General features: G+C 37.8%; 1 protein-coding gene across 1 annotated transcript; it reads left to right on the forward strand.

Moving 5' to 3' along the window:
• Positions 1–6,453: 6,453 nt before the first annotated feature.
• OTUD6B (OTU deubiquitinase 6B) lies at positions 6,454–17,148 on the forward strand. The gene is made up of 7 exons (XM_065668575.1): positions 6,454–6,635; positions 9,137–9,291; positions 10,203–10,298; positions 11,706–12,018; positions 13,575–13,636; positions 14,318–14,424; positions 14,976–17,148. The coding sequence occupies exons 1-7, from the start codon at positions 6,545–6,547 to the stop codon at positions 15,058–15,060; spliced, it is 909 nt and encodes a 302-aa protein (XP_065524647.1). The 5' UTR covers positions 6,454–6,544; the 3' UTR covers positions 15,061–17,148.
• The last annotated feature ends 5,990 nt before the right edge of the window (positions 17,149–23,138 follow it).

Raw genomic sequence — 23,138 nt, forward strand, 5'->3', positions numbered from 1 at the left:
TATGTCATTTGAGATCTCTAGTATGCTATCTATTACAGATCACAAAAAATCTCAACAACCTGCTGTATGAAATTTATAATACCTGTCTTCCCTGATATGTCCTTAGCATCCAACAGTGATCAGACACGGTATCATCTCTGGTTATGTTACTAGAGCACATGACACAGCAAGAATTAATACAATTCTCCAACATATTTTTGAGAGTATGCTATTGGAAGTTCATGAGTTTGGAGTTCAAAGGAACTGATTTAGGATTTCCAAGTGTCCTGGGTTCAGCAGTAGCAGTCATTTTTTTCCTTCTTAGTAGCTGGTGCAGCACTGTGTTTTGACTTTCGGCCTGAGAACAGAGCTGGTAACGCAAATGTTTTAGTCTGACCAAGTACTTTCTGAGCCTCATGCTCTGCCAGGGAGGAGGGAAAGCCGGGAGGAAGCAGAGACAGAACACCTGACCCAAACTAGCCAAAGACGTATTCCATACCACAGCACGTCATGCCCAGGATGTAACAGTTACCCAGAAGGGCTAGAGAACTGCAGGGTTGGACTAGGTATGGGTCGGTGCTCAGTCGGGTGAGGTTGGGCGAGTTATCGGTCGGTGGGTGGTGAGGTGTTGTATTCTCTTCCGTTGTTATTTCCTTTATCATTATTATTATTGGTGGCAGCAGCAGTGGTTTGTGTTATACCTTAGTTACTAAACTGTTCTTATCTCAGCCCGTGGGAGTTGCATTCTTTTCAATTCTCCTCTCCATCCCTCCGGGTGTAGGGGGAGGGTAAGAAGGGGAGGAGTGAGAGAGCGACTATGTGATGTATGGATGACTTTGTTTAAACCATGACACCAAGGAAATGGAAAATTAAGTTCTGCCCCATATTAAAGCCCTAAATGCAGCTTTCCTCCTCAAAACCAAGCCAAACAAACAAAAACGAACAAACAAAAAAAAGGAATGTAAATTGTTTCTGTAAGTAAACTTATGGAAAAAGATTTTTGTGATATATTTAATAAGATAAATGAAAATATGTGCCAGCATTATTTATTACTTTGGTTCTGGAGAAATTGCAGGATTTTCTTTTTTCTCCTGCATGTTACACTGCAAATGTACAGAGCTGTGGCAAGTGCTTATTAATAGGTTCTATAATATAGACATAAAAATTCATGAAGCAGTTTGAGAGGACTTAAAGACAGCTGTTGTTAATATCAACAGTAATTTGAAATGTTTGAAGTTGTGCTTCTCTACTTACAGACCCATAGTTATAATGTACTGATCTGAGTCCTTTGACCTGTTCTCTCATTTACCAAGCACTGTATCTTCCATATGTTCTAAACCTTTTCAAATAATTCAATTGTGCTTGTTGTCTAATCATGTGTTGTCTTACTCCTCCTCATCCCTCTACACAACTCAGTCATAAATCATTCGTTGTAGAGGGTGTTTATTCCAACATGCTGCAAGAACAAACAAAAGTCTGTTGCCAAACTCATTCACTGTTTAATCAGCTGTTTGTTTGTAAATGTTGAGCATAGTGTGACAGTTTCCACTGAGTGTGTGCAGCAGTGTCTCTGTTTGTCAATCAGAATATTTGTGTGGCCCACTTCCTTTGCACTGCAGAGTTTTGGATTTTGCCCATCTGTTTAGTTGCTCTCTTTAACCATTCCCTTGCCCCAGTACTCATGTTTTTCCATTCCAGATCCTTACCCTATTTTACCACTTGCTCTTGTAATCTGGATGCATGATTCCTTGACTCTCACTTGCTTCTCACTCAGTTTATCCCAATTTTCTCTTGCAGCCTTGCATCTTGCTAGAGCTATTTCCCAACTCCACCTATCTGTGATAGGGATCAGTGATTTTCTGTCTCCTCTTTGTAGTTCTATTCTCACTGTTCATCTCCTATTTTAAAATTCACATAATGATAGAATGGTTTGGGTTGGAAGGGATCTCTGAAGGTCATCTAGTCCACCCTCCCTGCAACGAGGGACACCTTCCACTAGATCAGGTTGCTCAGAACCCCATCCAACCTCGCTTTGAACACTGTCAGGGATGGGACATCCACAACTTCTCTGGGCAACCTGTTCCAGTATCTCTCCATGCACATGGTAAAGAACTTCTTAATACTGAATCCAAATCTACCCTCTTTTATTTTAAAACCATTACTCCTTGTCTTATCGTTACAGACCTAAACGTGGGAGGGTGGGGGTGGAGGTGGTGTCTGCACACTAGATGGGTTGTGAAGCTATTCGCATACCACCAGCATTTAGGATTGTCACCCAGCAGGTTCACTCTTGAACCCCCTGATGACTCCCCCATTGCTGATGAATATACATGGGTTGGGTCTCCAGTACATCAGCAGTTTGTCTGACATGGACAAATATTTTTGGTTGAGTTGTAACAATGATGGAGAGAATTAACCAGTGGTCTGTTTGCAGGACAGCAATGGTCTGGACCAAGGTGTAATTGTATTTTCTTGATATACGAAATTATATTGCATGAACTACAGTACAAATATTTAGTCTTGAAGTATATGTACATGTAAAATGCAATTTTAGCTGGAATGCTTGCTACTGAATACTACTTTGAGAGTCTCAGAGATTATAGTATAATTATTCAGTTATACTTTTTAGCAGTTTAAGCAGTTCCTGGGGTCCCTCTTCTCTTCCATTATCATGAAATCTCAGAAGATTACCTGGCAAAAAAAATGTCCGCTTAACATGCGACACTGTCTTTCATTGCTTTATAGCAATAAGATGAGCTATAGTTGGCAACTCCATAGTCTAGACAGTAAATAAAGAGCATAGTGAAAATGGCAGCATCTTCATGGGGTTTAGCGGAGTGTGGATTATTAGCCAAGATCCTTGCCAAGACCACACCAGCAGAACATGATGACACTCAGTGCTAACCCTGTGAAACCTGACTGACAGTCTTTGCTGAATGCGTTAAGTATTTCAGTACTGGAAATCCCAAGTGTCCAATTTTTAATTTTTTTCTACTGAAAAGCAGTGTGAGGAGCTGGAGCTGGGCATTTTGCTTACTGTTTCTGAGCATTTAGTATGCATTCAAGTCACTTCTTGTCAAACACATCTCTCAGTCATATAGCCAAGAAAACTGCTTAAAAATCCAGATGTGTGTTTTCATGAAATCTCACCATTACAGCAGCTGAGATTTAGGAAAGCAAAACACTGAAAGCTCATGATATGTTTGCAGAGGTTGGCAAAATTGTGCTAGCACCAACACACACATTTCCTAAGAGCACTCTTCCTAGAAATCAAGGACGTCTCCAGGTAACAGCCACAGTTTCTCTGCATCCTAGCACTTGTAGCTGTGAATAAAAAGTGACCTTGAATCTCTCTCCATTAACAGAGACCTGAGATTCTTTTACACTTTCTGGTGCTACACACAGAAAAGGTAAATACATTGGTGTTACAAACCCCGCTATTTTGTTTAACTGGTAAGTATGACTCCTTACAGATTTTATTAAGTGATTGGATTTGCATTAGGTCCTGACACTTGTCAGATGTGTGTTGAAAAATTACTAGAAAACAGTTCCACAGATGAGGTATCTTAGCTGCAGATGTCCTGTTGCAAAAAACTGTTCACACTGCTTCCAGCAAACATAAATGAACATGAAAAGCTCAGCTAATTAATTTACTGATATAAATGAACTTTCAGACAACAACATAAAGTACATATACCACACTAAGTGATTGCAGGAGCTTAACAGAATGTGCCACATTGATCTTCATGTTCTGTAGAGGCTTTGTTGCAAGGTCATGTATACCACTTAATTATGTAAAATATTTGCAAATCTCACTACCAGACAATTTTATGGCATAGTGTAAAGGAAAAATTAGTTACTTTTTCTTCAGTATCTGAGATCAAGTGATCCAAATTTACTGGTTATGTAGTACATAAATCACAAAATGCTCAACAAAACCTCAGTGAAACAACAGAGCCAGTTAAGAGTTTTGTGTACAACTTAAGAGTTTGTAGCTACAACTAGTCTGTAGCTACAAGTAGTCTATAACTTTAATGCTTAGCAAAAAACATCTTGGAGATAATGGAGGGGAATGAGATACACACTGACCTAAAAGTAGTAAGAGAGCTTCTTTGCTCCACCAACATTTTATATCATTTATCTGAGTAAGATCTGGATATTCTTTACTGCTGTCATGAAAACCATCTGTTACAAAACATTTGCTTATTGGGTCTGCAACTGAAGAAACGAAGATTTTTAGAGAGTGACAGAAGTTCAAGGGGTCCCACCTTGACTTACTTATAAAATACCAGTGAACAAACAGCCTTCCTGATTTTCAGCATGCTCACTAAGCGCTGTGAAACCACTGGGAGAAGGATACTAGAAAATATGTCAAAGTGTAATGCTTTAAATAGCCATGCATGCTTTTGTCCCCAGAAAAGAAATATGAAATAAAGAGAACACAGCATCTGGCTAATTTGCTGAGTCAACTGGTATTAGAGGTAACCCTCAGCCACTGGTTTCAGTGACTAATTTGACAATATTCGATCAAATTTCAGAAGTGCTCGTTAATTCTTGGAGTTTCAATTTTGACAGACGCTGTACTTAGCACAGAACGTCTTTCAGCTATCATTGACCTGAATGAGATCTTCAAGTTCCTACAAAATAGATTAATGATGTCATAAATTTTAATATCAGAAAGAGCTGTTACGGTAGTTTAGTCAGGTTCCTTTGAATTCTGAGAGCACTTCAGTAAATGTCACTTGCATGGAGCCTGTAACTTACAGCTGAGCTAACACATATCCATAGGAAGGTTTTCAGTCTTGATTTAAAGACTTGTGTGATAGTGAGCCTATCACATCCTAGATAAAGTGCTCCACAGTTAGTTACCTCAGATTTTTTTTCTATTTGAGTTTCTAACCATTTGATTTTATTATGACCTTACCTGTTAAACCACCCGTTCTACCCAGGAATCAGAATTAGGCAAGCTGCAGCATGGCTAAATTTAAAGTGCTTTAAGAGTGTCAGAGAGGAAGAACACACAGAACTTGTGGGAGGGAAAAACATACATACACAATCCTGACGTACATGGTCCCGGTAAGCTGCCAGGGCCCCTCAAGCAGGCAGTGCAGGAGGAAGCATCAGGGCCCTTGGAGCAGACAGGAAGGGCAGGCAGCACGTCATGAGACGTCATGACTCCAAGTCCCCAATGTATTCCATTATGTGGTGTTCAAATGAGGCTAGCATATCATAAGATCATTTCAATCAACCTCCCTTCATCATCACTTAGCACTTTCCATTTTGTCACCTGATGTATTTATTTGGTCCTTGGCATCTACTCTGTATTCTTTTGTATTACATATTAGGGATATGACAGAAGTCTGGCCTAAAACCAGTAGTTCCCACAGGGACCTCTCCAGATGCATCCCCATGGACTGTGCTAGTTGTGCTTCAGAGAAGGAGCCTCCACTACCATTTTTCTGAAAGATTTCAGCCTGTAGTCCTTCAAAATATCAGAGAGCTTGAAGGATGGGTTGGGTCATATGTTAACACCTAATTACAATGCCTTGTTATGGAAAAAAGAGGATTTTCTTTTTTTATTTGCTATAATGTTATAAAATTCTGAAAGAAACTTAAACACAGAAGGCATGAGTATTATTTTTAAATATACAGTATTTTTAAGAAAAAGGGTTAAAACTCAACATATTCACATATACGTATTGTCAAATATATGGCATCAACAAACTGGTAAGAGAGCACATTTGTATGTTAGTCACGTCAAATCTAACCCAGACCTGTCCTTATTCTGGATTCACTCATCGTATATGAATGAGTTTAAACCCAATTACAATATTAAAGTTTATAAATTAAATTTTGGCCACATGCATTGAATGTTCCCCAAAATAATGCTGGTGACAGGTGAACAGAAAAGCATCTTACTCCACACTGGTGCTCAAGAATTTGCAGTTCCCAGTTTAGGTGGGGATTTTACTGTAATAAAAATGTAACTTTATGAGACATAATTTCACACTGGTGGGGAGAGACAAATCATATATCACAGCTTGGAAAACCCAGAATCTTGTGGGGTTTTTAGCTTTCAGTAACTTCGCACACAAAGTGCAGTGTGTTTTGCACAAAAGCGAACAGGCTAAATAATTTCCCTTGAAGTGATAAATCAGTGCAGACCCCTAACCTATTATTTTCTCACTTCCAGCCCTCCTCCTCAATAGGGTTTTTCTCCGGTACCATTTCCCTCAGTGCAGACATGTCCTTGCCAGTCCTTTATCACACAGGAGATACGAGCGGGCAGCTCTGCAGTTGTCAGGGGACAGAAACTTGGGGGGGGGGGGGGCTCGCGGGGGGCCCAGGGGCAGCCCCCGCACGCCGGGGCGGTGGCTCGGACACCGGAGGGTGCCGGCGGGCGGCACGCCCCGTGCAGGCGGCAGGCACAGCGCGGCCCAGCTCCGCGCCGCTGGGCGGGGCGGTGCTGCCGGAAGCGCGGAGAGCTCCCGCCTCGCGCTGGGGTCGGGGGTCAGGCGCGCTGGCGCTGCGGGGTGAGGGCGGCTGGCGAGGCTCTGGTTCGCTCATGGAGGGCTCCGGAGACGAAGAGCCCGAGGCTGACGGGCCGCTGCAGCAGCTGGTGAAGCGGCAGCGCAAGGAGAAGCGGGAGCTCCAGGGTGAGGGGCCCACGGGCTGGGGAAGGGCGGGCGGCGGAGAAGGCTGGGGAGTTGGGGAGCGGGGAGGCGAGCAGCTCCCTCAGGCGCCCGCCTCGGCGGGGCATGGTGAGGAGACGTGGGGCCGGCTCGCGTTCTGCCCTCGGCTTTTTCGCGGAGGGCGCTCCGAGGGAGCGGAGCTGGGAGCCCCGCACGGCCCCGGGAGTAGCTGGGGATTAGCCGCACGGCTTTGGGGAGGGAGGGAGGGAGCGGCCCTTGCAGGGCTTTGGCCAGGGGCAGCGGGCGGCGGCCATGGAGATGCTGCGTCTTGACAGGGGTGTCAGCGCTGTGCTGCGCTGCGAGGTGTGGTTCTTGGCACCTCTGGGGCACGATAACGCTCGAGAGCCGTAACGCAGTGCTGGGTTATTAACATTATGTTAGCGTTTTGCTGCTTGCGTTCTGAGGTAAAGAAGGCGTGGTTTTGTTAGGCATTTTAGAGTGAAAAGCCTGCATAAGGGGCCTTGCTGCCATGCAGCTTCTTCATTCAAAGTGCAGTTGATCTGAAATTAGCTTTTATATTCTGTCTAGCCGCAGTAAAGTATCTGTAATAGAAGATCTCTGGGGTCTTACACTGCTACCTATGAACTGTTCACAAGCCACATTTCATCTGCCGTGTTATGGTAGATCAATGTAGTTAAGTAATTTCAGCAGTTATCTGGATTCTGTATTGTAGTTGATTCTAACCTTTTTGTTAAGCCTTTCTCATTGCTGGTATTTTTGGGTAAGCTATTACTCTCTAATAAGCTGTTCTCATTGTTATGGCCTTTTCCTTGTTTGGCTTTTTTTGCCATGTAATGAAATAGCCCCATCTGCAGCCTTTTATCAGTTAGAGGGTTAAAGAAGAGGAGAAACAGTATTGGGCATGGTATTGTCATTATTTGTACAGGAATGTACTTTTTGATATCCCTTTTACTCCTGCAAGTTTGGTTGAAGAGAGTAGGAATTCAGGATCGTGGTTAGGTGGCTGGAGCACATGGCCCATTGGTTGGGAGAGGCTGAGGAACAAAGGGTTTTTTCACCTAGAGAAGGTGATAGGGGGTATCTAATTGAGGTCCTCGGCTAAAGGTGGGAAGGGTATCCAGAAGACAGCCCTTGTCTTGCCAGTCAAGAGAGGCAGGTGTCCTATAGTCACACATCTTCCTACTTGAAAAATACATTCCTGGTAAATGCAGTGGTAACTGTTTGACAGAGAGCAAAACAATTTGTTCATAAGAATAGCATAAAGTGCATCTCAGCCTCTGAAAATCCAGTATTTTCTGCAGTTGATGACCATTGTCTCCACCACCCCCATATACTCTCTGTTTGTATTTGTGCGTGCCTCTTAAGTGTGAGGCTGAATGCTTTGCATAAATATTTCAGTATAAGCATCATTGCTGCCTTCTCTTAAAAAGTTTCATTATCATCCCTATCATCTTCAGCTTAATGTGTCAGTATTGGGTGAATGACAGGAAATTGTACAGCTGATGAATAGGTGGCAGTGTGTTAAATAGTTGTGTCTGTAACCCTAAAACAGTGAATACAGAACTAGCAGGGAGTATTCATCTAGGAGCACAGGTTGTGGAAGCTGTTATTGTTCAGCCTGGATAAGAAAAGACTATGGGGGATCTGGGAGTAGATCCAACTGCGTAATATATGGACCCAGATTTTGTAAAATGAAGTGTAGAGAATGAACTAGAGATAATGTCTGAAAGTGGTAACAACAAAAATCCTTGTGGGAGGAAAAAGGGAGAATATTTTCATAACACGAATGGCTAAACAGTAGAAAAAAACTGGCCAGAAAGGTTGCAAAGTGTCCATCCTTGGAGACTTTGCACAGTCATCTGAATAAATTCCAGATCAATCTGAATCAAGTGTTACCTGATGTAGCTTTGAATTCAGCCCTGTGTCAAGCAGGAGGTTGAACCAGATGACCTCTGGACGTGCTTTCTAACAAAGGTATTCTGTGGTTTGAGAAATGAAGCGTTGACTTGCAGTCTAAAAATACTTACGGAATTTAAGCAAGTTGAGGTGTTTTTTTTTCTTCTTGAATAGAAGAAATTTGCTTTTGGAAACTTTATTTAAAAGGGTAGGTAAACTTTTTTTTTTTTACTTGTAATTTACTGCTTGTGTAATTAAAAATTTACACGCCTTCCCTGTGACAGGATTTGAGATCTCAATGCCCAGATAATCTTTTCTAAGGCAACAGGCTGATGTCTGCTGCGTTGAAGTTCATAAGCATGTATAATAGTAACCTGACACAACTTTTTTTCTTTTTTGGATACAGCATTTGCATCTTTTAAGAAAAATATAGCTGCTTTAAAATGTGATGTTCATAAAGGACAGTCTTATAGCTGAACTGTTAAAACCTACTAGTGCGTTGGTATTTGTAAAGTTTCTTCTGCATGACTTGCTTGCAGTTGTCTTTTCTGTGGTGGCTGAGCTATCTATGCTTAGAGGTAATCTTTATTACACTACTTCTCTAACAGCAAAAATTCAAGGCATGAAAAATGCGGTTCCCAAGAACGATAAAAAGAGACGAAAACAGCTGGCTGATGAAGTTTCCAAACTAGAAGCAGAGCTTGAACAGAAGCACAAGGAGGAATTAAAGCAGCTGAAGGAAGTTCCACCTGAGCAGAATAAGGTAGTTGCCTTAACTTAAGCTGGACAGAGCTTATAGCTAAATTTGTGCAATACTGTTATCTGTGAATGATGCTAATGCTCCTTGCTCATGCATCTCCTGAAGTGTTTCTTTTAGCTGTTTTAAGTCTTGTAAAGAAACAAACAAAAATCTGTCTGCCTGAGAGTTCTGGACTAGGTGTTTTCCTTTCAGTGACCTAACAAAGAGTTAAGCAGAATGTACTTTTGGTTTGAAAATGAGAGTGAAGACACTTCTGAATTATTTTTAGGGAAATAGACTTGATTGAGAAGTATCTGCTGAGAAGCGCTGTGGGGGAATGAAACATGCTCAGTTGTTAGTTATGAGCCTTTAACAGTCTTCTGTAGTAGTTCTTAAGTAGATGTTTAATGCATAAGCGTTAAGTATAATGCTTCTGTTTACCTGAATCTTAAATTAGTTTCAAGAATCTTATTTTATTAAGTGAGCTATCAAAACTTTATGATGGACCTTTCAGGCTAAAATCCTTGCCCTAGACATAGCTTTCATTTTTGGCCAGTAAGCAGTGTTCACACTTCAGTGTGGAAGCTTGTACTAGAACATACAGAGCAAATTGGAGATGCGCAGCTCATAACTGTATCTTTGGTGAGACTAAAGAAAAAATAATAAAATACATGACTCTGGTCTGGGACGTAAAGTGCTTTACTTTTTGGCTTTGATGGGTTCTGTGCTATATGCAGATCTTTGTGGTTAAACTTCATAAATATACCCTGGAATTACCTAGGAACAGAACTTAAAATTGTTTCAGGAGATGTGCATCTCCTGAATGGATAATGGTATCCGTGGGTATCCTGAATGGATATGGGTATCCTGAATGGATATCTTCTTTTTTATCATTTATACTAATAAGAACATTTAACTTTTCTTTTTTCTTTTAGACAGATTCTATAGCTGATGGGGTTGCAAATTTAGAGCTTGAAGGAGTAGAGCAACATATTCAGCATCCTCGAATATCAAAAGCACAGAAGAGGAGGGTATGACTTAATATTTCAATCAAATATTTGTAAAATTTTTAAGTTATATTCACTTAAACTAAACTGTAATAACCAGTTAAACAGTTTTGCAGGGGACATTACCTGGCTAATTCAGTATTGATACTGTACCTACTGAATGCCTTGAAAATCTGTAGAGCTGCTACCTAGAGATATGTAAGCATTTTATAAATAGTTGTAGTTTTTCACCCTCAGCTGTGAGCTGGTAATCAGAATAGGTCAGGAGATGGGAGGCAGAAAAAAAAAATCATTATATAAGCAAATCCTTGAAAAGAATTTAACTAAAAAGTTTAATAAATAAAGTAATTGAATTAAAATAATGTAACAAAATACATGGAAGTTACGCAAGTAGAACTTTAAATATTTACCGAAAGAACATAAATACTGAAGTTCTTGTAGTTTTTGATTTAAGAAGCACCACTTGATGTCCAGGCCATTAGGGTTGAATCTTGTTAAGCTTCGTATGTTAGATCACGATGGATTAACATTCTCATTGTATTGACATGAATGTCGGTTCAGAGCCAGAGGACCACTGCTTTATTGCAGAGTCCATCCCCTGTTACATCATTACTGCTGCAGAGCTGCCTTGTCACACACATGATAAAAATGTTCTTAATCCATGGCACCACATCTAGGCAAATTGGCAGCTCTGGAGTCTGGTTTTCCTGTATTGTGGTTGCCTAAACCAGTCTGGTCTTAATTTGTGGTGAATTTAAAGTGGGAAAGATCATTCTCTACTGCTTCATTTTTATTTGCTCACTTACTTTGACTCTTATTACTTGTAAATATGAGTGTAAACTTATGAAGCGTTCTATTAAAGTTATATTTATGTTGTGTATTATTTCATCCCCGTAGTATTCTCTATGTATGCATGCATTCTTATCCGTCCTTTAGGTTAGGAGCAGCCTTTTTTATGTGTGCAGCATAGCCTGAGGGAGTTTCAGTTTCATGACATGAACTCCTTTATGCAATCATATGCATAAGCAGTAGGTCTCACACTTACTACGAAAAAGCGGTATTTTCTGTTGTTTAGTTAGAATTCCCATACTTGACTTGTTTTTCAGTGTGTTGAAATAGGTGATCCTGAAAAAATGACTACAGTTAATGGCCTTTGTGTAGTGTTGTAAAGTATATTGTTACAATGAAGATTTCTCCAGTCACATAATTTCTGGTGTGGTGTCAGAGGGAGTTAGGATATATTGGTCACTTACCAATTGCTAAACTTTGGGTTTAGAGGGTCTCTAGGATTTGGTAGTACTGATTCAGGTGAACATTTCACAGATACGAATGTACTAAGAAAACGCTTGAAGACTTAGAAGCAAGCACTAAGCCAAGAACTGTACAGGTGTCTTCTAAATATTAACATTTGTGTGTGTGTTTAAATCTAAGGAGAAAAAAGCTGCCTTGGAGAAAGAAAGAGAAGAAAGGATAGCTGAAGCTGAGATAGCAAACTTAACAGGTGCTAGACATCTTGAAAGTCAGAAACTTGCTTCCCTGTTGGCAGCAAGGCGCTTGGAGATTAAACAGATCCCTTCAGATGGCCACTGCATGTACAGAGCTATTGAAGACCAGCTCAAGGATCAACAAAATTCGTGGACTGTTGCAACTCTGAGGAATCAAACAGCAAAGTATATGCAGAGTCACTTTGATGACTTCCTGCCATTTCTTACAAATCCTAGTACCGGAGATATGTATAGCAGAGGTAAGATTTGGGGCATAAGAGACTTTAAAAACTGTTACAGTTATTTCTGATAAATATCTATCTCAGTTACAGTTGAATTGGGATTAATGCATTATGGTTTGTTCCCGAACTTTGTTACTTCTTTGGTTCAGCTGTCTTTTCTGGAACACAGAACTATGATCTACTGTGATACTTGGTACACCTGAATTTTTGTAATTATTTTTTAATAATCTTTGTATTTTTTTCTTTACAGTAATCTAACAAAACGTTATTCCTCATTAAAAACAATACAAAAAATGCTGATTACTAGGTGGTAATCATGTTCTGGCATGTGACTGAAGTTGTTATAATCGGCTTGTTACAACTAAATTACCAGGTTAGGGGTGATTTGTCAGTTTCATACTGGTGTTTTCAGTTTATATAGGAAAGCTGTTAAAACTGAGTGTGAAATTCAAACAAATCTGTTTTAACAGTTTGCTTAGATGCTTTTCATTATTCGACCCTTTATTTTCAGTGTTTATGCTAGTCTTTTGGAGCCCTTATAAACAATAAACTGAAAAATATAAAAACATTTAGTGTGGAGCAGTGGTGTAAGCTGAGTAAATGTAGTTAAATGGAAGTTATGTTCTACTTCCTTGAGTGATAGATGATTTATTCATTCATGTTATTCATACTCCCTGTCTGGAACACCATGTAAATAACTTTATACATTGTTTTGAACTTACTGCTACATTCATTTAGTAGTTATAGCTGTGGATTTCATTTGGTAACTGGGGGCTTGTTGTGAAGTAGGAGGCATCTTCTCCCATGTTGACAGAGATAATTGTCACAGGATAAATGTTCCCCAAGAGAAGACTGAATAAAGTTGCTACAAAGCAGCAGGAAGTTGTGGTTTTCTTATGTTTCTTAAGTCTGTTTTAGGGGGAATGTATGAAAAACAATTCTGAGCAGTCTTCAGAGAATCTGTTCTTTCTTTATCAGAATCTGTTCATAAGATTCAGAAGCCTGAAGGGTTGTAATTTATAAATTTGAAAGCTCAGTTCCAGTAGAACATGATTTGTAAAAGGACTGTTTTGCTGTTAACAAAGAGCTATTGGGAATAAATACCTCAGAGGTTAAAAACAAGGCAGATAATTTGAAAACCCGTTGAAGCAGATTTTTATAAACATACCTAACACCTAGGTAACTTAACAGCTTAGTGTACTACTTGCTATCCCATTCTTATCTAAAGTCACAAAACAGCACTCTCTGAAATTTAACAGGAAGAAGAGTGTATGTAATTTCATGCTTGTTAGCAGTTCCCTGAATAAAAAATCTAAAATATAAATTACTTGTACGTAATTGTTTTTCTTCTTGTCTTCAGTCTTCCTTTTTTTTTTTTTTTCCTAAACCAGTTAATGGGTGGATTTTTTTTGGCCTCTGGTGTTTTATTTTCCTTCTCTTCAGTGAACATAGATATTTTCCTGTATAATGTATTTGGGATTTTCAGGTTCTGGTTCTTCATTATAAAATCAGTCCTTTTCCTCGGTTGCTTGTTCTTAACTAAGGACTAAAAGTTGCCTTTTCTTTCCCTGCAGAAGAATTTGAAAAATACTGTGATGACATAGCAAATACAGCTGCATGGGGTGGTCAGCTGGAAGTAAGTATTGCATTGATCATTTTTATTTGTGAAATTCTGAAGTGAGTGAAAATACCTTCAAAAAAGGGCTTCACAAGAAAGAATACCCAAAGGCATAAGGGAACATAGTCATAAACTATTTATCCAGAACTTTTTCATATGCTTATAAATTGTTTCTACTTTTCTCATGGTGTGTCACTATTCTGATGTATTTGATGACATGCAAGTTAATGAATTTAGTACTTCTAAATGTCATTAGGAAGACTGACAGTATAAGTGGGGGAAGACTTTCTAAGGAGAAAGCCTTTTATGATGCAAGCTGAGACGGTAACAAGGCTGACTAGAATAGAGCGATGTTAATTTTTGTAATATAAACCAGAACTTGAGCTTGAGAAAATAAGTATTTATTTTGGTTTGTCTTATTTATTCTTTTATGAAAGGGTAGTTACCAATTTGCTGAAGTTAGCCCAATGTTACCTGTGTTTTATCATCAAAACAATGATTAAAGTAACCTGTTCTCAATTAAAGTTTAAAAAATGAAAAAATGAAAATAATTTTGCTTATTTTAGTAAAATGTATTTTCTAACAATATTTGAAATGTTATGCCTGAACGCATGTCTGCTAAAACTAGATGTCATGTCTTCCTCTCTCCTCCCTGCATTGGATTTAATCCTATTGTTGAATTGCTTTTATGCCTTGAAGCTAAGAGCTTTGTCGCACATTCTGCAAACACCTATTGAAGTTGTGCAAATGGATTCCCCTCCCATTATTGTTGGTGAAGAATATTCAGGGAAACCAATAATACTTGTGTAAGTATGTAATTTTATCCCTTCTTAAAATTACTGCACTTTTTTCCATAGCAGAGGGCTCAGCTTTGATTCTCACCTGCTCTTTTATTTGCTGTTACATATCTGATGTTGAAATGCTGCTTGAATAATGATCTTGCAGATTAGAAATTATGTTTGTGATAGACAGTTTAAAAATTACTAAGTTTTAAGATACTTGTAATTAGAGTTCTTAAAATGCTGACAATCAGTCTGAAGTGTAATTTAGTCACTGCTTTATAGGATGATACGAAGTTATTTTATCTCTTACATAATTACAAAATAGTAGTGAAAATTATGGAAGATGCAGGATTTTTTTTTTTTTCTTTCCTTCCCCTCTTTAAAGTTGTTGTTGATCTGTACCTGGAAGTCACCAGAATTTGAAACTATTGATAGTGTTCTATTTAATGACCCTGTATTTTCTGTGCTAAAACTTGAATTTGTCTAAGCTATCTTCCAGTGCTATTAACGTTTATCATGATGTATACTTTTAGTTAAACTGAACACTAATTCTGTAACTTTTTTTTCTTTCCCAGGTATATGAGACATGCCTATGGATTAGGAGAACATTACAATTCTGTAAAACTTCTAACAGACACTGCTACAGAAAATGGCAGCTAGCATACAAAAATCAGATATCTACATGGATAACAGTTGCATCTTGATGTGTTTGGCTCCAGACAATTCCCAGATAGACTGGAAAGTAAAATTAAATGTAATGGATTAAGAATGAAAAATACTTACAAGGTTTGACTATAAATCAGAAATAGCTCTTGATTTAAAAGAAAACCAAACAACAGTATTTTGAACTTGTTGAAATTAATCATGCTTAGAAGATCTGCTCCAAAAAGATGGCTGTGTAGATTGGATTTTCCTTTATTTTTTATTTTTTTTACTAGAGCTTCTTCCCATGCTGCAGTGAAAATACTGAGTAGTAAATGTTTTGGTAAATCTGCATTTCTGCTGCAGAGTTCAGATTACCTGAAGGTTCCTGTTACATTCTTTCTGGCAGGTTTTGATGATTGTGGAAGAGTAAAGGCATCTAAAATATTTTATTTTATTTTGATGAATGGTATATCCTCTACAATTTTTATTTCCAGCAGGATCTAGCTTTAACACTGTAGTACGGATCTTCTTGTTTAATTGGGCAGAGAAGAGCAGGAGGCAAATCCAGTAGTAGAGTATCTTGCTTGTCTGAAGGAATTGCACAGTTTAAAGACTTTTGCCTAAGATTTTACAAAGGTTTGAGGGCTTCACTTTTTTTTTCCTTGCAGTTGACAGGAGGTCAACTGAGCACTTGGTGCTGTTCGTAGTACTGAATCTGTAGGAAAAGCACTGTTGTTTCTGACTAATCATGATAATATTGATGCAGGTTAAATGTGCTTTTCATCCTTCATAGTCTCATCTGTGCGTTTCAGTGACACGGAAATCTTACAAAGAAAAAGCTTCTCAATATCCTCACTTGAGGTAGTGAAACTCATCTGACCTCGTAATCTATGGATCTGCTGAGCTAAACACTTAGTGTTCTAAAGTATGATGTTTTGTAATGCTCTAAAACAGATGGTTGCATACAGGTGTCAAACTAAACACTTTGGGTTTTCTTAGTAACTTTAAAGGTGATCTGCAGAAGAATTAAGCTTGTTCTCATTGCTTCTTATGATGCACAGAGACTTGAAAGGTGGAGGTTTTTTAAAATGGCTTGGTTATTTTACATTAGAAGTGCTGATTTTTGTCTTTAAGTTACTGTAAATGTGACTCCAAAATTAAGCACCATACTGAAACCAAAGTTATAATGTAGTTGTTTGCTAACCATAGAAGTGGGTTTTGTTTTGGTTTTGGTTTTTTTAAGTCTTAGTCAATAACATGATAATTTGTCTGTTATTTTAGTGCTGATAAATTGTTTTGGAGAAAATCAATTCATACCAAGTTTAAACATTTTTGCCCTCATTTGAGGATTATGAGCTAACAGTGCACATCTTGTAGTCCTTCAGTAAAGCTAGCCAGCAGATTGACATTCTTGGGATTTACAAAGAAAAAGCTGCTCTTAAGAAGGAGGAGATAAGTGTTCACTTTATGGATCAGAATATGTCTTGATTTAAAGCACTTTGAAAGAGAGGGAGAGGAAAAAAAATCAGACAATTGTAGCAGGGAGGTTTGGAGAAGCAAAATTTGAATTGTGACTTTAAACTGGTGCCTGCCGGGAAAACAAAAGTATTAATCAGATTAAGAGATTTTTTACATCCTTATTTATCTGATACAGTATAGCAAATAGAGCTGTATTTATGGCAGCTGTTTTACTCTAGAATTTGGTTTATTACCTTGGTTATATAAAATGTTTTTAATTTCAAACAAAAAGTTTGGATACACCAGTATGGAAAAAGTGTTTCTGTTTTTAATACCACTATGAATTTCACAAATAATGATGAGAAATCCTCTTCTCTGCTGTTTAGAATTGACATGATATGAAATGCACATGTTGCATTTTATAGATACCCTGTGAAAAAAATTCTTTGGTTTTCATTCTTGTTTGATTAACTGACAGAGAAAAGATGCCAGAATTTTGGAAGGTTTGTACCAACAGTTTGTCCTGTTGAAGATGTTTACAATTTGTACAAAGCAAAATACTGTTTTAATATAGTGAGCAAAAGATCTTTACTCAGGCTGTATGGGACTTGCCAAAAAATAATAAATTGATTTATTTGTGGCAAATCTTGTTGTGATCACTTTTTATTTTGTACTCATATTGTTTGCTTCTTAATTCCTAGTATTAGTAAATTTACTCATGTAATTTTTATGGCTTTAGGGTCCTACTGTGGTGTGAATTCTCCAACAACTGGCTATTCTTATTCAGAATTTTACTTATGAAATGAAGTTGTTTCTAAACAAAATTTATCCTTGGTGTTTTAGCAGTTAATCTTGAGCTCTTCTGAAAAGATATATTTGAAAATACTGTTGAGCTTCACTTCATCATTTTTATGTATGGAGAAACAGAGGGTTTTCTCATACAATTTACCTTCTAATTTCTTTGTCAGATTACATTTTCTCTGCGAAGTATCACTATTTTGAGGTTTTATGTAAGTAGCTTTTCTTGCTTTTATCTGCAGTTAATATCAGTTACTTCAGCCACTATTTCTTTTAAGGACTATTAGGTTAATGTTTTTTGCAAGATTAACATTAGTTTACGTTAGGAATGCTCACATGAATAGGAGTGAAACTGTCTAGTGGTCTGCAGTCAATTGTGTGTAATATTCTTAAAGGGAAGAAGTTATTTATTGTTGAAAGCAATGGGTACAGTCAGGCAAGTTGGGGCATGAAAGAGACTGGCCTCCTCTTGGAGCTACACATAGTGTTTAGCGTCCATGCCTGTTCCCTTCGCTTAGTCTGCTCACAGTTGTGTGTGTTCTGGGAAGACCTGATCAGACATACTGAGTAGGTGTGCAGGGTAAGTGGCATCTTCGGGGTGCTACAGCCTTTGTTCCAAAGGAGTGAATGCAGAATACCCCAGAGATATCCAGAAGGCCATGATGAGGGTGGGCATCGGAATGTCCCATCTGCAGCATCTTGGTGGACAAGACAGCATTTTGAGACAACACCTTGGGCTATCATCTTTCATAGGTCAAGGGATTGCTGTGAGTACTGCTTTCTATTTTTAGTCCTCAAGACAAAACCTGTCCTGCTGTCTCTCATCTTCTGGTATGTACTTATGAATAAGAAGCAGCCCATGTTGCTTACTTGATCTATGTGGTAGCTGAGCAAACTTAAAAATAGCATCTGAAATATAGAAGGCATTTTCTGTGCTTTCCTTGGCTCCAGTAAGAACATTAATCCACCAGTTCCTTTAAGAGACTAGTAAAGGCAGCAGATGAGTTATAATTAATCAGTAGAGACTTAACTTATGATGTATGTGCTTCTGAATGCAACTAAAATCCTTAGCAATTGCCTCTGTACATTAAAAGCAGATATATCATAAAAAGAATTGTTTACACACACAATGTTCAGTAAAATTCAAAATAAACTGATTTAGTCTCCATGTTCCAGATTAAATAATACATCAAGGTGTCAATTGACAAGCTTCATCCTCTCCACAAATCAGAAAAAGCAGAGTGCGTAAGCTGAAATAGTAAGGAGATAAAAAATATTCATAGGGAGCTATATGTTCTGCAAAGCCTCCTTGAACTTCATCAGTCTTGCAAACAAGTTGTCATGGTATCTGGGGAGATGAGATACATGAAGAGTCTGAAAGTGCTGTGTTTTATCAGAAAAACATTCCAGATGTGAGTAATGCTGTTTTATTTTTCAAAGGTTTTTGTTTTTTTTTTTCTTTCCTTTGAAGAAGAATGATCTATAAAAACATTTGGGCAAGGTATCTTTCTGTCGCATTGTTATGTAAGTCATGAAGATGCACTTTAATAATTGTAATCTGGAAAGTATATGGATACTCTTTCAAGGAAGTTAAGGATGTGGAGATTTTGAACTAACAGTTCTTCCTTTTATACATATGTATCCTATAAAACTCATTAATTAAACCTCAGCAATATAAATAGGCAGTAGTTTGTTGTTAAATCCTAATGAGGTTCCACTGGCTTGGGGAAAAAGCAAGGGACAAGATAACATAAAGGAAACATTTTTAGCAGTATGCAGAATGTTGGAGCACAAAAAAATGGGAACAGAAGAGGGTAAGTTGTTGCTAAATGGGGATACCAGAATGAAATGCACAAAAATACCTGGGCTAAGAACAGTGAGATGATTGACAATACAAACGTAAGGGCTAGAAAAGCTGTAGGACTGGCCAAGCAGAGAGATGGCCAGCTAAGCTAGTAACCTGTTTTCCAGAAGCAAAACAGGTGGATTGTGGGTGTGACTGGGGGGATCTGTTCTTAGGCTAAAGTACCTTTCTAAAAGGGAAAGAAAAGAAGGTATGCATTTGCTGCTTTCTGTAGCTCAGAATGTACTTAACAATATGAAAAATAATATACATCTTTGTACAGATCTTATTGTGTCTTTGCACCTTGTGCTTCTGAATCATTGCACTGTATAACCAGCAGTCTCAAACATTTGATGAGCTCTTCCAAATAGAGGCCTGTTCTGTAGCTTTACTGGCAGCCTTGATTGCACCGTCCTGACTGTCAGGTAGTACTGCAGATTGCTTCAATGGATTTTAACAACTTTATTTTAATCTCTGGTATATTTGTCAGTATTTGGCATACTGTGTTTTATGTCAATTATTTAGTAGCAATATTTGCTGTCTGCTTGATCTGCTCTTTGGGTGTTATCCATCTGCTTCTGTATGTTTTATCACAGTTTTTGCAGACAGATACAGGCTGAGTCGACATGGAGATCTTTGAGAATAACTATGTGGGACAAGAAGCTAGAGAATGTAATGAAAGAATGTTTTATATCCAACTGGAAAAACTGTGCTGTTCAGTAAAAAGAATAAAGAAAAGATTCTTAAGGAAAATTACCCTGCTGATATTTCAAACCTTTACGTTTTACTTTTTATGGTTTAATTGTGACAATCGAGCAAAATTTTTATTTTTTTTTTTTTTTAATAAAGAACAAAGTGGATATCACACCTCCGATAGGGTGTACTGAGGTTTTGCAGATTCTGTTATTTCTAAAAGAATAGTAGCTGTGCCCAGCATAACAAGTGATATTCCCCTTCTAGTGCAAGGGCACATCACAAAATTAAGATAAAGGCCTTTTTTTAAGTAAGACCATTTGAGCTTCCAATGTTTTTTGTGAAACATCCTTGATGTTAGGTGTAGGGATAGAGCTGTTCAGGGTTTTTTAATTTAAACAAGTGCCTTTAATGGTGGAGGTGTTTTGGGGGGACAGGAATGACATGGGTTGCTTTTCGGAACTGGGCAATAATTGAACTGATACTTGGGCATTCTGTGGGTCTGTTGAGAAAACTGTATTAAAAAATCTGTATATCAGTATATCATCTACAGTTTGGATCTGTGCTGACTTGTCCCATGTGATAACCCCTTCAGAAAATACTTCGCTACAGAGTGTTGGTTGGAGCTGGAGCTATAGACTGTGGGCTGTTGCAGATCTAGGACATCACTGGCAATAAAAACAAATGTGGAACAAATTATGGGACTGGAGTGGTGCATTGGATGGATACAGGCTTTTAGGAAGGGCAGGATGGGAAGGTGAGGAGGAGACATTTAGCTTAGTGCATGGCTGTGACAGGTTTGTAGGTCCTATTTGTAATCTGTTTGTGGATTATAGGTCAGGATTGTAGGGGTGACCTGCGTGGGGCATGTTGTAGTGGGTGTCTGCTGTCCACCAACCAGCATATTTTTACTAACAGTGGGTTGGTTTTTTTTCCACAGTTCAAGTTCCCTAGGCAACTCAAGCCTTAATCTAAACATAAGACAAAGCAAGTTAAATTTGAAAGATATTGATTAGTAAATACATTTGTTTATGAAGTCTCCATTGAAGCCTGAATATGAAACTCGGTGTCTTTTTCCCACGTGATTTATTTATGTATGTTAAGAAGAACGCACCAGATAACCTATTTGTACAACAGGTGAAACCACGTCTCAGTAGAGGCTTTCTTGTATTCTTGCTTACTTCACACAATGTGTGGTATATATCACAGTGATGCATGTAACATTAAAATTTGTCAGATGCACAAACTAAGGTATTATCTCCAAAGAGTGTGCTTTCCAAAACTGATAGCAAATGTTGCAAGATTAAGAGTCTTGAAATAATCTTTATCTATTTCAGCTGCATTGGTATACAACATTTCCCAGATCAGAGCACTTAAAAAAGGTAATTTTAAGAACTGTAATCATGCATTTAGTGAGGAGAAAAAAAAAATCCAACCCTGTCCTGTGCACTGTGAAAAGAGATGAGAACTGCTGACTATTGTTATAATAGAATCCAAGTAAAGGGTGAGAACAAACAGGTTATCTGGTAAACCTGATGTTAATTTCTTTAGCAGAATTACTTATGCATAAATAAAATATATTTTCAGGCCTACAAGTCATTTTAGCTAGTTAAAATCATCATCCTAAATAGGAATGCCTAATTAGGATATAATATTAGAAAAGTAATTCCTAAGGTTTCTATAATTAATTTTAAAAAGAACTTACTAAAGATCGCTAAAGCCATTTGCCCATCTGTCAAAACTTATTCTTTGTTTCTCACAAAGCACTGACACAAGGTCTTTGATTTCATTCATACCAATAGGCTTAAAAAAGATCTATAACTGATCACTAAAAATGATGCAAAATGCACCTTTATAATGATGGAAAAATGAACCTCTATTGTGGTTGCATTCCTGCTCATCACATGAGTGACATCAGAAAAAGTAGCACGGAAATACACCAAGGAAAAGGATGATCTGAAGTTTCTTAGAATACTCTATATTATTGAAGAATTCAATAGTTGGTTTGAATTACTTTAGTTATAGTAAATGGAATATTTTGCATAGTCTTCAGAGGACCAACAACTGATGAGTTGTTTGCAAAACAGTGCATTATTCTTGCAGTGTAATTCCCTTAACCTAAGGTCCTCTCTTGCAGCAGTTTTGCTGCTTCAGTTTACATCAACTGTTTTACAAATTAAAAAACTATTTAAGAATAAAGTAAAAACAGATGTTCTATGCAGTATGCTAAGTTAAAGCTCATCTTCCTTTGCAAAAATTTAGGAGCTCATAGTTCCCTCATGCTCCTAATACATACTTCTCATATTTTAATCAGGCAGCTAATTCTCATTTACTCTACTAGATTAATCTTGTCACTTGAGTGACAGTTTACTGGAGAGATAGAAACTGTCAGACTCAGCCCATTTAAGACCCCAAAGATGATCAGAATATCTGAGATCAACACATAAAAGTATTCTGTACTTGACTGATTTTAGGTGTACTTTAGTTTTGTTATCTGTGTTTCAGTACAAATCAGAGTGGTTTTAATAGTAGACTGTCTCAGCAGTGCAACACTTCTTGTTTCCAGATTTTCAAATGAAAGTTGTTGAAATATTTTTTAAAGCACTGTACAAATAATATATTACATATACGTCAGTAAATATTAAAGAGCCTTAAAATTTTAGAAGCAACTTCCCTTTGAATTTTGCATATAGTACATCTCACAAACATTTGCTTTTGAAATACAGAAATCTGGGAATAGATAACACATAACTATACTGAGTACCTCAAATTATGTTTTAAGAAACTATGATTCTGCATGTCATCTCATCTGCTCATGGGGATAAAAACCCATATAGAAGTATATATATATATAAATGTCCACTTATTTGATAGTACCTTTTTTCAGTATATTTTCTAAAGTAAAACAATAGTTAACCAATTTATGGAGTCAGTTCTGAACATATTACTAGTACACAAAGCATATGACATTCTGCTCATTCAATTAACAGCTTCAAGGGTAGTTTAACCAAGTATTTGAAGGGACTGTACAACAAGATTAGACATGTATTAAATATCTTTCAATCTTGTAAGTATAAAAATTTACTTTTAAAACAGCATAAATGAAAATACGAAATGGTGGAGTGTGAGGTTGGAATGTGGGTCTCAAATTTGGGCAAGAAATTCTTGACAAGGTTATCAGTGGCCTCCATAACACGTTAAAACCGAACAAGTACCTTCCAGCAATTGGTTTGCAAAATATGAAAATTGGTCACAATTTTCTAAAATGTAGTGCAAAACAGATGAGTAAATATGAAGAACA

Source organism: Lathamus discolor, chromosome 2 (assembly GCF_037157495.1).
Source record: "Lathamus discolor isolate bLatDis1 chromosome 2, bLatDis1.hap1, whole genome shotgun sequence".
NCBI classification, from domain to species: domain Eukaryota; kingdom Metazoa; phylum Chordata; class Aves; order Psittaciformes; family Psittacidae; genus Lathamus; species Lathamus discolor.